Source organism: Canis aureus, chromosome 16 (assembly GCF_053574225.1).
Source record: "Canis aureus isolate CA01 chromosome 16, VMU_Caureus_v.1.0, whole genome shotgun sequence".
NCBI lineage: Eukaryota > Metazoa > Chordata > Mammalia > Carnivora > Canidae > Canis > Canis aureus.
The window spans coordinates 46699669-46713449 of NC_135626.1; the positions used below are offsets into that span (position 1 = coordinate 46699669).

The 13781-nt window shown below is 41.3% G+C and overlaps 1 protein-coding gene across 2 annotated transcripts in view; it reads left to right on the forward strand.

Moving 5' to 3' along the window:
* PRKCA (protein kinase C alpha) overlaps window positions 1-13781 on the forward strand; it is a 395491-nt gene that overhangs the window by 258181 nt on the left and 123529 nt on the right. For both annotated transcript variants that reach the window (XM_077853719.1, XM_077853720.1), the window contains one exon: window positions 11098-11209. In XM_077853719.1, the coding sequence (XP_077709845.1) occupies window positions 11098-11209 (112 nt within the window). The remainder of the gene's footprint in view (window positions 1-11097; window positions 11210-13781) is intronic.

A 13781-nucleotide genomic window follows, 5' to 3' on the forward strand; every position in this document is an offset into this window, starting at 1 on the left:
GTTGGGGGGAGAGGTAGAGGGAGAGAGAGAATCTTAAGCAGGTTCCACGCCCAGTGCAGAGCCTGATGTGAGGCTCGAACTCACGACCCCGAGATCATGACCTGAGCTGAAATCAAGAATCAGATGCTTTATCAAGTGAGCCACCCAGGTGCCCCTAGGAAGTAAATCTCTCTTAACACAGCTAGGAGGGGTTGCTGTTTGGGAAATATTTCTTAGGAGTACTGAGTGAGCTGGAGAAAGAATCAGATGCACCTAAAGAAAGAAAGAATCCTGCCCCCTCTGGACTTTGCAGTCAGGAGACAGACAGGGATACACCTTCAGCCTCCTTTTCTGTGTTTAATCAGTTGAACAAATACCAGCTGCTGGGGAATCTTACAGCATCATAGGGGGCTGTGAAAATCAGCCTTCTTGCAAATAACTTTATACTTTTTCAAGTCCATGACAAAGAGAAGGGCAGCATCTCAGCATCTCCCTACTATGAAATGCGAGGCTTCAGAATTTGTCCCACACCGTCTTAGAGTGTCAGACAGGGTTCCTCACATGACCAACAACCCAGTTCTGTCTTTACTAGATTGAACAGAGATGATGGGATCTTGGAAGCTCTTGAATAAATATGCTTTCATTTATCTCTTATTTTTTCTCAGATAGTCTTATAAACTTGGCCATGTGTTTTGTTTTGTTTTGGAAACAAATAACTTTGTTCAGGGCTGGCAAGGGTTCACATAATTAAGATGCTTCTTGTCCTATTTTATTTTCCTTTCAAGCTATGGCGTTGGAGCTAACCAGATCTTTAATTATCACAAGCATTATTTGGTGCTTTAAAACAAAATGCTATAAAAATGTATCTAATAGAGAACAGATCAATGTTTGCCAGAGGTTAGGAGTGGGAGTGGGTAGCATGCGACTATAAAGGGGGTAGAACCAGGGGCTTCTTTGTGATGATGGAGCTCTTATCATGACTGTAAATGTGATAAAAATTTTATAGGATTATGTGCATACACATAATGAGTGCATGTGAAAACTGGTGAAATCCATGATTTTTTAAAAGATTTTATTTATTTATTCATGAGAGACAGAGAGAGAGGCAGAGACACAGGAAGAGGGAGAAGCAGGCTCCATGCAGAGAGCCTGATGCGGGACTTGATCCCTTGACTCCAGGATCATGCCCTGAGCCAAAGGCAGATGCTCAACCACCGAGCCACCCAGGCCTCCCAGAAATCCATATGATCTTGTGTCAATATCTGTTTCTGGATTTTGATCATCCACTCTGGCTTTGTAAGCTGTTATGATGGGCGGGGGAAGCTGGGTGAAAGGTACCTGGGAACTCTCTGCACTGTTTTTACAACTTGTGAGTTTAAAGCTCTTTCAAAATAAAAACTTAGAAAAAAAATTTTTTTAAATGTGAGATTTTCCTGAATAGATCACCATTTAAAAGGTTATCATAAAGCTAATTAAAACAATTGCTATGGGGGTGACTGGGTGGCTCCATCGGTTAAGCATCTGCCTTCGGCTCAGGTCATAATCCCAGGGTCCTGGGATCGAGTTCCCACATCAGCTTCCCTGCTCAGCAGGGAGTCTGCTTCTCCCTTTCCTCTGCCCCTCTCCACTGCTTATGCTCTCTCTCTCTCTCTCAAATACAATCTTAAAAATAAAGCAATCACCATGCCTAATTGAATGGGCAGAGAAACAATATTTGAATGATTTTCATTGGAAGAGTCAATATGACTACAGGAAAGAGAAAAAATAACGATTTATCCTGGAAACAAACATGTCCATGAGTTTCTAAGTACGTGGTGTAAATAGAGAAGCAGAGGAGCATCTATGGAAGGTTCCATTGCCTCCCACCATTTGCTCCACCACCTATAAAAAGATGACGGGTACCATCATTGCCATGTGGCTTGCAGCTCCCCACTGGACAAGGAGCATTTCCACTTGGGGTCAGGATCCCCCTGTGCCTTGCTTTGACCAGTGGTGAGCAGGGGGTGTGGGGAATGGGGGAGGGAGAGGTGGGAACTAGCCACTTGCAAGAAGCATTAACAGATTTCATTGTTCAGTTCTACCTCTTGCTTTTCTTTACCTGATAATGATGTATTCCAGACAGCGGATGTCCCTTCATCCCTTCGTCCTAGAATAAGCAGGCAGATGTTCCTGCTCTGCAGCCCTGATTTATATAATGAGAGAGAAATAAATGTATGTGGTGATAAGCCACTAAGAAAGGGGGTGTCCTTTGCTGCTAAATTAATCTAACATCTGAAAGGTAGGTAGTTCATTTGATACCTCCAACTTAAAACTATATTCCGTTGACCTTAAAACCTACAAGCTTTTAAAGTTTGAAGTTCTAATCCATTCTTTTGTCCTTCTTCAAATAATGTAAAATGGCAGTAGACTTTGGACTTTTTCTGGGTCTTTGTGGATTATGTTATTACTCAGAATGTTTGCTGCCCCTTCCTGGGGAGGATTATATACACTTGCCCTGCTGATTCCCAACTTGGCCGCGTGTCTTGCTTTGGCTGACGAAATGTGAGCAGAAACGATGGCATCATTTCCAAGTTGGAAATTTAAGAGCGATTGAGTGGTACTGACATTTGTCCCTTGCCATGAGACTGGCAATATCCCAGATAGGGCCTGCTTTCTCAGCTTGGGTCCCAGAAGAAAGAGTGAGAAATAAATGTTTATTGTGTTGCACCACTGAAAATCAGGAGTGATTTGTTAAAAAGTTCGTGATTTGTTAATGCAGTGTAACTCTGCCTCTCCCAAGTGAGACAGGACCAGAGCCACACCTGGAATCTTCGCCAGGAAATAATTTTTGAGATGAAATGAAGAAATTGATAGCCAAGTAGGAGGCACCACATCTTTAAATGAATAATAGGCTTTGTGGTTTGAATATTTGCACATTTTAAACATTTTAATACCAGCACTTCATACTAAACCATCAAAGATTCTTTTGGAATTGAAAAGCTGTAACTGACAGGACATGACTATATGTCAGGTTTTTGTCCTGAGATGATGGCAGCATATAAAGTTGATTACAAGTAGGGAGATGATGGCTACCTTATAACTTTTAATTAAGATTTCCATTTCATTGATGGCCTAGTGGTTCTGAATATCTGCATAGTGAGCTCATACAGACACCTCCTCAGCAGATTGCTAGAGAAGCTATTAACACAGTCCGTTTATCACAGAGCAGTTGTACCCTAGTTCCTTTGACATGGGTAGGCTCCCCCTCTAATGGCATCTCACCATCTGGTTGAAACAGAACCAAACATATTCAGCTGGGATTCAAGGTAATTTGGGTTGCATAGATAATGTATATGAATTCATTCTTTTTAACTTAAATTTTTTCAGGTAAAATCTCCTCTCCCTGTCATTTCGGAATTTATTGTCACCACACTTTCCCAGATGCATTTTATTTATATATACATATATAAATAAGTAAATATATACACACATACACATATACACACACACACACACACATATATATAGAGAGAGAGAGAGGGAGAGAAGCTGTATTATTGTTCTGTGTCGGGGGTTGTCATTGATTCTTTTACATAAATGGCATTTTATGTTCCATTCTGCAGCTTGCTCTTTTCACTAGAGGATTTATCTTGGAGATCTGTCCGTGTTGTTACAAAAAGATCTATTTCATTTAACTGCTACATAGTATTCCATAGTATAAATATGTTATGGTTTATTTAGCCCTTGTCTTGCTGGTAGAGATTTACGCAGAATCTTTTCTTAAAAAGTTTGCTGCTTTTTATTTAATGATTACAGCCTCTTGCAGAACTGGGCAAAGGACCCATAGGAATCCTACCCGCAAAGCCTGGGTTGAGAAGTTCAACTGTAGGGATGAATGTTATTTATCAGAATAAAGTAGGATTACATTAAGATAAAAATTTAATTCACCAGAAATGGAAGTTCTTTGGTTCTTCCTTAGAATAGGCAACATTCAACAAGACCAGTGTAATCAAAAGCCAAGTACATTCCTTACACCCAAATACAGTCAACCAGGCTGATACTACAGCCCGAGAAGGGATGTGAGAGCCTTTCTCAGTACATGGTATCAAATGTAATAATTATGGTGATATCCAAGTTACATAAAATCACCCTGGTCATATGATCTGGTTTTAGTAATACTCTCGTGGTAACAAAAAAGAATTTAAATAGGAATTTTAAAAGTTACTGAAAAAAATAAAAAATAAAACTGCTTCCCAAGAAATTTAAGATCACAGAAATGATGCCAGATTTACCCTTGGAGCAATGTTTTTGGTGTCACTTGTATAGTCAGCATGTGGGTGACATTTAGACCTAGGCTTGGCTTAAAGTATGATTCATGAGAACACATCAGATGGTGAAAGTGGAGAATTTTCTTTGGTATTTAGAAGGAGCAGCTTGAAGGAACCACACTGCTCTGGGCGATTCAGGAAGCCACCCTGCAGGCTTTACTATTAAAAACAGAGTCTTTTCCAGAAATTCTTAAAGTCTGAACTGAAACAACCCTCCATGACAGCTGTTTTGGTGCTCTGTGAGAATCCTGTGGGGCATTTCAGAGGCATTCAGAATTGAGTGGAACATTCAAGGCAGGCTGACCTCTAGCCAAAAACCTGCCATTATTTTACTCATCAAATTAAAAGGGGCTTTTGAAATGAAGTCTGTTCAAATGTAAACATCAAAAGGCACCATTGATTGCCTGCCTCCAGGTGTGTGGGGAGCCTCAGCCTCTCTGGAGATTTCACCTTAGGCATGGTGGACGTCAACCTTGAAGACCACCATTTGAAGCTTGCCTCAAGCACACCTTCCAGATGGTTCTAGATAACACAAGAAGGCATCTAGGACATTCAGGGGCTTATCAGTATCAAAATTTTGTGCAGCACAGACCCATGGGTTTATTCTTAGCACACTGCATCATGATGGTGGCTGTGATGATTTTGACAAAAGACTGACAAGTTCTGGTAGAAATGTAGAGCAATGTCTCCAAGGAAAGCTAATTAAGTTGCTGTATTATAAAACCAAGATATGAGGAACAGACCAGCAGATGCTTTCGGTAGAACTTGAAATTTTCGTTTGGTACTTTTTTCTAAGAGGTCTAGATTTAGATTTGTAGGTTAGACTTCATTTGTGCCTGTGAAAATTGGTTTAGTCAGAAATCTCTCTTTCTTCCCCCAACGGTGTCTATGACAGAAACATTGGAGCCGAATGGCTCCCTCTTTCATTATAATATCATGTCAAACTTGTGACATGTGACAGTAGGTTTCATACTCCACTTAATGAGAGGCTGCCAGTGTCTAGAGAAGGAAAAAAAATTTACATGAATTGTGTTAAATAGGGAAGTGTTACTAACTTGGTAACCGTGATGACTTAGAGTATACCAGCCGTTTTTGTTGTTATTGCACTAAATGAGGCCAGACTTTACCATAATTAATATGTGGGGTAGCTTTATCTAGAATTCTCAGGTGAACAATGATAAAAATATGCTTTGTTGAAGATTTAGTACACACCTATTGAAAGTTCACCATGTGGGAGACCAGTGGTTTTAGAGGAAAATAAGATGGATGTCTGCATCCAGGTGGCTTTGCAATCCTAGAGGATTTTGGTATGTTTCTTTTTTCCTTTCTTACTCCAGCTTTCCAGGAAGCTTGGAGATAAGGTTAATACAAAAACTTCATTTTAACCTTGGTTTTGATTCAGTGGTGAGCTTTAGGGTCAGCTCTTGGACTTTGATGTGTGTCCTTCAGGTGTTTGTCTGTGATATGCATATGTGTGTGATAAATGAGGGAAACGTGAAAGAGGAAGTAAAGCCTCAGAAGTAGCAGGATGTGTAAGAGGCATATTAAAGTCAGAGATCACGTGTTTTGGAAGGCCAGATGAAAGAGGAAAATTGTGACTGGTGTTGGAGAGTCTGGAGAGGCTTCCCAAGAGGAGGAAACAGCTTTGTTAATACCATTTTTTGGTGTTTTGGCATATGGGGTCTTGGCATAATATGGTTGGGCCAGGTGAAGGGAACAGCCAGAGCAACACAGGAGAAGCCAGGATTGCACATACCACCTGGAAGCCCATGACTTACACATCTTTCAATGGCTCTGACCCCTGGCTGGCACCATCACTTGGGTGAGCCCTCGATTGGCCTATGCCCTGAAATCATTTGGTTTTGAAAAGTTGGTCAGAAGGTTTGGAAATAGCATGTGGTTTATTTATTAAGAGAAAATATTCTGATTCGACTTTGCAGATAAATCTTTGGACGACTCCTCCCACAACCCTGTCCTGAGATCCAGTGGGTTATGTATATGATATATAGCAGCAGACACTCCTTTGATGGTGGTCTGCTTGAATTCATGGTATCGACCCAGCAAATATTTACTGTATCCCCCATTTAATAAACAGTATATTTGGTTCATAAGCTGTACACTAAGAATATATGCATTGGAATTACGCATGCAAGATCTGGTGAAACCCTAAAGTCTCTAGTCAGTGGCATTGCCGCAGAGTCAAGGTCCTGGTTTTGCTAACATGCTGTGGCTCTGTGAGATGTTATCACTGGGGAAGGCTGGCTGAAGCATGTATGGGAACAATCCATACTATTTTTACAAATTATTGTGAGTCTTACATTGCATCAGAATAAAAATTAAATGTTTTCTTTTTAGAAGCAAGACAGAATCAAGGAGATTATCTAATCTGGTGGTTTTCCAGCTTGTATTTCAGCACTGGCCTCCCTCACCCTCAGCAGCAGCCCACGGGCACCTCCTGACAATGGGAGGGCCCTGGGAAATATACCCCTTTGAAAGTGCTGACTCAATCCTTTCAGATCCCCAGAGGGGGAATCAGAACCCAAAGAAGTAAAGCACACCACTAGTTAGCAGCTATGGATAGGAACAGAGAGAGCCTGGGAGCTTTTTAGGACAGTTGCTTCTGTAAATCATCATAAGTCATAGCTGTTTAGCTAACACTGTGGTTTCCTTTGTCAGACAAGGTGAGATTAATTCGACTGGAAATGAGTGTCTGTGCTCCTGCGTTCCATTTCCATGGAGACAGAGATGAGCCGTCCTCATGGTCAGAGCAGTGCACAGGGCGGGTTGGGTTGGCGGGCTGTTTTACAGTTTACCACCCGGCGTGGGGCACCTACCTGGAAAGGCCACTGTAGGGCAGAGGACAGGAACTCTGGACCCCAGAAGAAGTCCCCTTCTTCCTTGCCAATTCAGCCTCGCTCCAGCTCCCTGTGAGGTCCAGAGTTGATCAACTTTCCTCTTCCTTTTCTGACTCAAGTCACTAAAGTACTGTTGGAAAACCTGGGGCATCTTGGTCTTTACTTCATTTGTCTAGGAATTTTGGGGTTGCAAAGCCCTGTCTCATATGTTCCCTAAGATAAGCCCCACCGCCAGCCTATAACATAGGCAGATTGGTTTTATTTCTGCTTTATAAGTAAGTGACATGACTTGTCCAAAGTTGTTGAGTTTATATCAGGACTAGAGTCAGACCACAGGTCTCCAGAATTCTGGTAAATGTTCTTTTTGTAGGAGAGGTCGTGATTGTTGTAAAGCACCTGCATGCACTTGTAGATCAACAAACAGGTATTATTGTGTTACTATTCTCATTAACATAAGTATGATTCTTGGCCACTCATGATTTTGGAGCATGAAGACTTCAACACTTGGTCATTCTCCAGACTTCTACAGGAGGTGGAAGCAATGGTTTCCTCTCTTCCTACACCTCAAAACGGTTGGGCCCTGAGGGTGCCATATGGAGATCGGATGAGTAAGACTTTGATTTTCCTGAAAAGTGAAGCAGGTTGCCCATGTGCCACATCAATAGAGATCTGTGTGACAACCAACTGGCAGGACAGCCGCCCTGGAGCTAACTGGCACACCCAGGCTCCAGAGGGCTGAGGGTGAGCTGCCATGCTTTATTTATTTAGCGCCAGTTGTTGATGCCTTCTGCAGGGAAAGCTGGTGGTTTCCCTTCCCCTAGCATCCTCTTTGCCCTCCACATGATAGGACATGCCCTTTGCTGTCAACATGGGGACTTTTAATTGATACTGACACTGTTCTGTTCCCTCAACATTCTGCCTAACATCTGGGATATTGGAAAAATTGGTGTAGTGCTCTAATGGTGGAAGGCTAAGCCCATACTCTTGAGACCATACTCATAGCTACTACTCACTAAGGAAAATAATCTCCCAAGGATGGCATTGATTTTTCACACCCTAAGAGACATTTTGAAAGTACACTAATGTCCCAACCCAATATTGCTAATCATCCACACACACCTGCACCTAGCACCCAGTAGGCACTTACTAGATACTTGACAAATGACCTTCCAAGGCAGTGGTTCTCAGTCTTCGGTGTGCCTGCCAACATGAGGATCGTCTGAAGGGCTTGTTGAAACATGAAGCTTGAGGCCTCATGGGATTTCTGATTCATTTGGTCTGGGGAGAGGCTACATAATTTCTGACAAGGTACAGGTGATGCTGCTGCGGTGTAGAGAAAACCATGGTCCTGAAGAGATGGACAAAGCTTTTCTGTAAGGGCCAAGTAGGTAATATTTTAGGTTTTGTGGGCTCTGTCATAACCCCTCAACTTTGCCATTGTAGCCACAGCAAATATGTAAATAAGCAAGCGTAGCTGTGTTCCAGTAAAACTTTATTTACAAAACAGGTGATAGACTTGCTTAAAAAACTTTTGTATTGGGACATCTGGGTGGCTCAGTGGTTGAGAATCGGCCTTTGGTTCAGGACGTGACCCTGGGGTCCTGGGATCCAGTCCCACATTGGGCTCTCTGCAGGAAGCCTCACCCACTGCCTGTGTCTCTGCCTCTTTCTCTCTGTCTCTCATGAATAAATAAAATCTTTTTAAAAAATTGTGTTGGGGTGCCTGGGTGACTCCGTTGGTTAAGTGTCTGCCTTTGGATCAAGCCCCACATGAAGGAGGGGTTGGTCCCTGCTCAGTGGGGAGTTGGTTTCTCCTCTCTCTCTGCTTCTCCCCCTCACTTGTGCACACATGTGCTCTCTCTTTCAAATAAATAAAATCTAAAAGAAGAAGTGTTGAAAATATAAAACTTTGTTTAAAAAAATGTTAAGAGCCAAATCTTCATTCTGGATGGATATTTTTTTTTAAAAGCTCTTGGATGAGAATCTGTTAAAATGCAGATGTTGGTCAAATCCTTTTTTTTTTTTTTTTAATCCTATCTCTACTGTTCACTGGCCACATGACTTTGAAGGTCACTAATGTCTCAGTAGAACAAAGATAATCATACAATGAAAAATCGGGAGAATGCTAACATTTATCAAGTCTGAGTGGCGCTTACGTGTTTAATATTCTTTATACTATTCTACATGATTGAAATATTCCAGGATTTTTAAATTAATGACTTTAAAAAGTAATTACAGGTGACTCTTGAACAACAGATTTGAACTACTTGGCTGCACATATACATGGATTTTGTACATTTATTTTCTCTCATGTTTTTCTTAACATTTTTCTCTAGCTTCATTATAAGAGTACAGTATATACTACATACAGCATGCAAAATATGTGTTAATTGACTGTTTTATGTTTTGGTAAGGCTTCCAGTCAACAGTAAGCTATCAATTTTGGGGGGAGTCACAAGTTATACATGGTTTTCAATTGTGGGGGAGTGGGTCTTGATGCCCTTAACCCCCGCATTGTCCAGGGTCAACTGTATAATTCATTGGCATATGTGGCTTGGATTGTAGGTTTCAAAGTTAACCAAAAGATGAATCCTCTTATAAAATCAAAATCCCCTTGAAAATTCTCTCAAATCACCAGCACCTGGGTTCTTTGAAAGTCAGAAGCCAAGAGTAGCTTTCTTTGTGTATCTTTGCATGTAAAAAACATTAGAGACTAAAGAAGTCATCAGGCTCACCATGTCTGCAGTGAAGTTTTCGGTCTCATGCCCCTTCCCAAAACCACACTCTCCTCTGTTGTCTTCTTTAATTCAGTAAATGGCAGCTCTGTATTTACAACTGATTGGGCCACAAAGAATGATTCAGGAGGAGGGATTTAATAAGGGGGTGTCCTGATACAGGCTCGAGGATGAAACTGTTTTCTGTTTCAAGTAGGACATAAAGGTCTTTCTGCTCAGCCTCCTTTTGCGTATTAGTGAACAGAGGTCTAAGAAGCAGATTGACCACATAAGCATTTAATAAGACTGACTTGTTTTGTCCTCATAACAGCCACATAAAATAGGTGCTATTAATTTCCCAGTTTACAGAAGAGGGAGAAAAGATAAGTTATTTGTCCAAGGTCACGCTTCTGGAAGGTGGTAGCCTTAGGATGGAATCCAGGCAGTCTGACTGCAGGGTCCGTGCTCTTTGGTACTATGCTGTATATAATGTTTATTTCCTTATCTGTAATCTGTCTGTGAATTGAAGAACAAAAATGCTACTTGAGAGAAAGCTGCCTTGTGCCTTCAGTAATTTGTATGTTATGCTAGGGAAGGTAATGAAATTGCAGCAGGGGGCTGTGGAAAGTGTGCTTTCAGTGCATTTCCAATTTTCACCCAATTATCCTGGAGTTTGCCCATCCAAATGCATGTGATACTTTGGAAATAGTGCAGAAGCAGGAAAAGGTCTCTGTTGGTTTGGATGCATATCTGGTCTTAATAGTGTATTGCTAAAAAACTTGCCCAAAAGGAGATCACCCCAACTCCACTGAGCTGGATCTGTAGTCACTCAGTTCAGCTTCACAAATATACCCTGATTTTGTATCTACCATGTGCTGCAGCCTGTACTGGGCACTGGAAATACCATGATACTATGGTGTTTAAAACACTATTTCCCTCAAATATTTTTATGACTATTGGTCCCAAAGTGACAACATTGCTGGAAACTCTGGTGTGTGCAAATTATACCCTGTAAAGAGAGGAAACGTGGATATTTATTGTATGGCCCCAAATGGGCAGCCTATTAACACATGATGTGGCAAAGTCACCAGCACCCTTTGTATTATCCCAGAGAATGCCACACAGTCTCATGCTATTGAACCTTGACATGGCAAGAGGAAGTAGTGGGGCCTGACCTTGACTTAGTCCAAAAATGTGTTCCTTTCATGACTGGAATGAACAATATGCTTCTTTTCCCCCCAGGACCCCAGAAGCAAGCACAAGTTTAAAATCCACACTTATGGAAGCCCCACCTTCTGTGATCACTGTGGGTCATTGCTGTATGGACTTATCCATCAAGGAATGAAATGTGACAGTAAGTTTTCTTTTCCAGTAGATGGTGAGGCTCTGCAGCCTTTGCCCAGGGTTTACAGAGCACCTCAGTTTCAGTACCTTGTCAACTCTTCAGTAAAAATAACTCAATCAAATAGAAACCAAAAAAGTATAGGATCGCTCCGCTGTCAAAGTACTAATTTATTAAACTACTTACTTGCCTAATTGTGAACCAAAAACAACAACAACAAAAAAACCCCACCCGATTTATAAATGAAGTTAGTGCTGTCACGGTTTTTTTTTTTTTTTTTTTTTTTGGGGGGGGGGGGTTGGTGGTAGAAATCTTCAGTCACTGTAAAATGCAGGCTAGTCAAACCCCAAAGCAAATGCCATGTGTTGAAAGAAGAGTCCCCACCTCCAGATTCCACATTTGGTTAGGCTTCAAAATAAGCTAAGCAACCATAGTCATTATCTTCCTGTGTCTCTAATTAGTGGGTGGACTGTGGAAAAATCCAGTAGGCTCTCCTTAAAACTGAAACTACGATGAAAATAAAAACCAGACATCTGAAGTACACTCACCCTGCATGTTCACAGACAGACCAAATTCCTATTAGTCCAGTTAGAGATGAAATCACTGAAGACCACAGACAAGGCATCAGCCCCTCCATTCTCTTTTTTATTCCATATATATCATCATCAAGCACCAAGCTAGGAAGAAAAACAGCTCTGGAAACTCTCTGCTTTGATCATTCCTATGAGCTTCCTCCAGGCCACTTATTTATTTAAATAAAAGTATATACTTTTAGGACATAAAAAAAGTAATTACTAAACCTGTTTTTCTAGTGGACTAGGAAGTGTTATGGAAATACCAGTATGTTGCCATTCATTGATTACTGCTCTTATGACCAAAAACTTTCTACATGCATTCTCCATGGAGCAAAGGCAGTATGTATATAAAAATCAAGATTAGATGAACATTACAGAGTAGATGGTTAGCTTCTCAGCACACAGAGGTTCTTCACCTTAGAAAGCTGTCATATTTAATAGACTAAACAAAACGTTTGTGATGATCCAGGCCAGTCGTTTTCTATGTTTTGAGAAACCCTTCGGATTCCAAAGACATGATTTCCAGGGCTTCTGCAAGTGTGAATCCTAAGTGCATTTGTAAATACACTTTTAACTGTTTTAAAACCATGGAACAGAAGCGAACTCTGGAATGTGTTACACACTCAAGCTTGACAAGTTGGAGGCGACAGTGGAGACATCATTGCCAGCTTCACTCATTGGGCAGACCACGCAATCACGTTTCTCCTGTCACATCCACTTAACCCAAGAGTCTATTAGGTTGTATGTCATTGAATAGTGTTTACCATTTCTACATACTCTCCCATCACGGATCTATACGACTTTAGCAAAATACAGAAGTAAGTGCGCTGTCAGGGCAGAACTGAGACAGCTGGTTTCAAAATTTTGTTTGGATCAGAGGGCTTTATTGGTTATCCATGAATGTCTTTGTAATAAATGGTATAAATTTGAATTTATTAACTAAGTTTTTGCTGATGAAGTTAACACTCATCTGGTTTATATGTTAGGATTCCGCTTAGGATTTTGTTTGAAAAATGGATTCCATTACCAAAAATATTTTGAAAACCACTGACCTGGACCAATGTTTTTTGTTTTGTCTTATTTTGTTTTAAGCTCTCTTCTTCGGAGTTGTAGAGCTTCTGTCCATGCTCCTTCCTCCAGGGAAGCAGATAAGCAGATTTGCACCAGCACCCCAACTTTAACTTCTGCAGAGAAGAAACCTGTCCCTATGCCTTCACACATCGCAGGGTTAGAATATTGTATACAGCTCTGCTTGGTAGGGGAAAGACGTTAGCAACCACTTGTCCAGACCAGCCTCTTAATTCACAGAGCAGGAAATGGAATCAGAGAGAGCTCTTGAGCTTCCCAAGATCTAAAAGCTGCTAATGGTAGAGCCGAGACATGAATACAACCCAGGGCACTTTCGCCTCCCATGCTCCCCCTTTGCAGAGAGGCTGGCATTAATTTCTTTGAAGTTGCAATTCTGCCCAGGCACTCAAAGATGGGAGTTGGTTGACACAAGTCCTGTCAATAGCACACCTTGTCAAGAAGCTTTTATATTGGCTGCGTCGAGGTGCATGATTTTGAACAGTTAGCTTTGGAAATAGAAACCTAAAGAGAATCCACATTTGTTAATCAGCTCATTGTTTCCTCATTGTGTCCATTAGCCTGTTTTCCGTATTGAATCATGGCAAATATACGTTATTTGCCATGTGTTTTGCCATTTACTTCACCATGTTAAGCACTCAAAATGAAATGAGCCTGAAGGCTCCACCCTGAAGGCTACAGAAGAGCCTTTATGACATCCTGTCCAGGGTATGTGAGGATTCCAGTGGCCATCGCTTCTTTGGGAAGCCTGAAGGTACAAGGACAATAGAGCTGGAACACCTACACAGAGTCTTCTGTTTGTGTTCAGCACACAGGATTCTTTTCAGGGTTTCTTTGGTTCATTGCACCGAGACTGATCTTTTTATTCCTCTCTGTCTCACCCACATAGTGTCAGCTGGTAAGGAATGGCTTATCATGCCAGG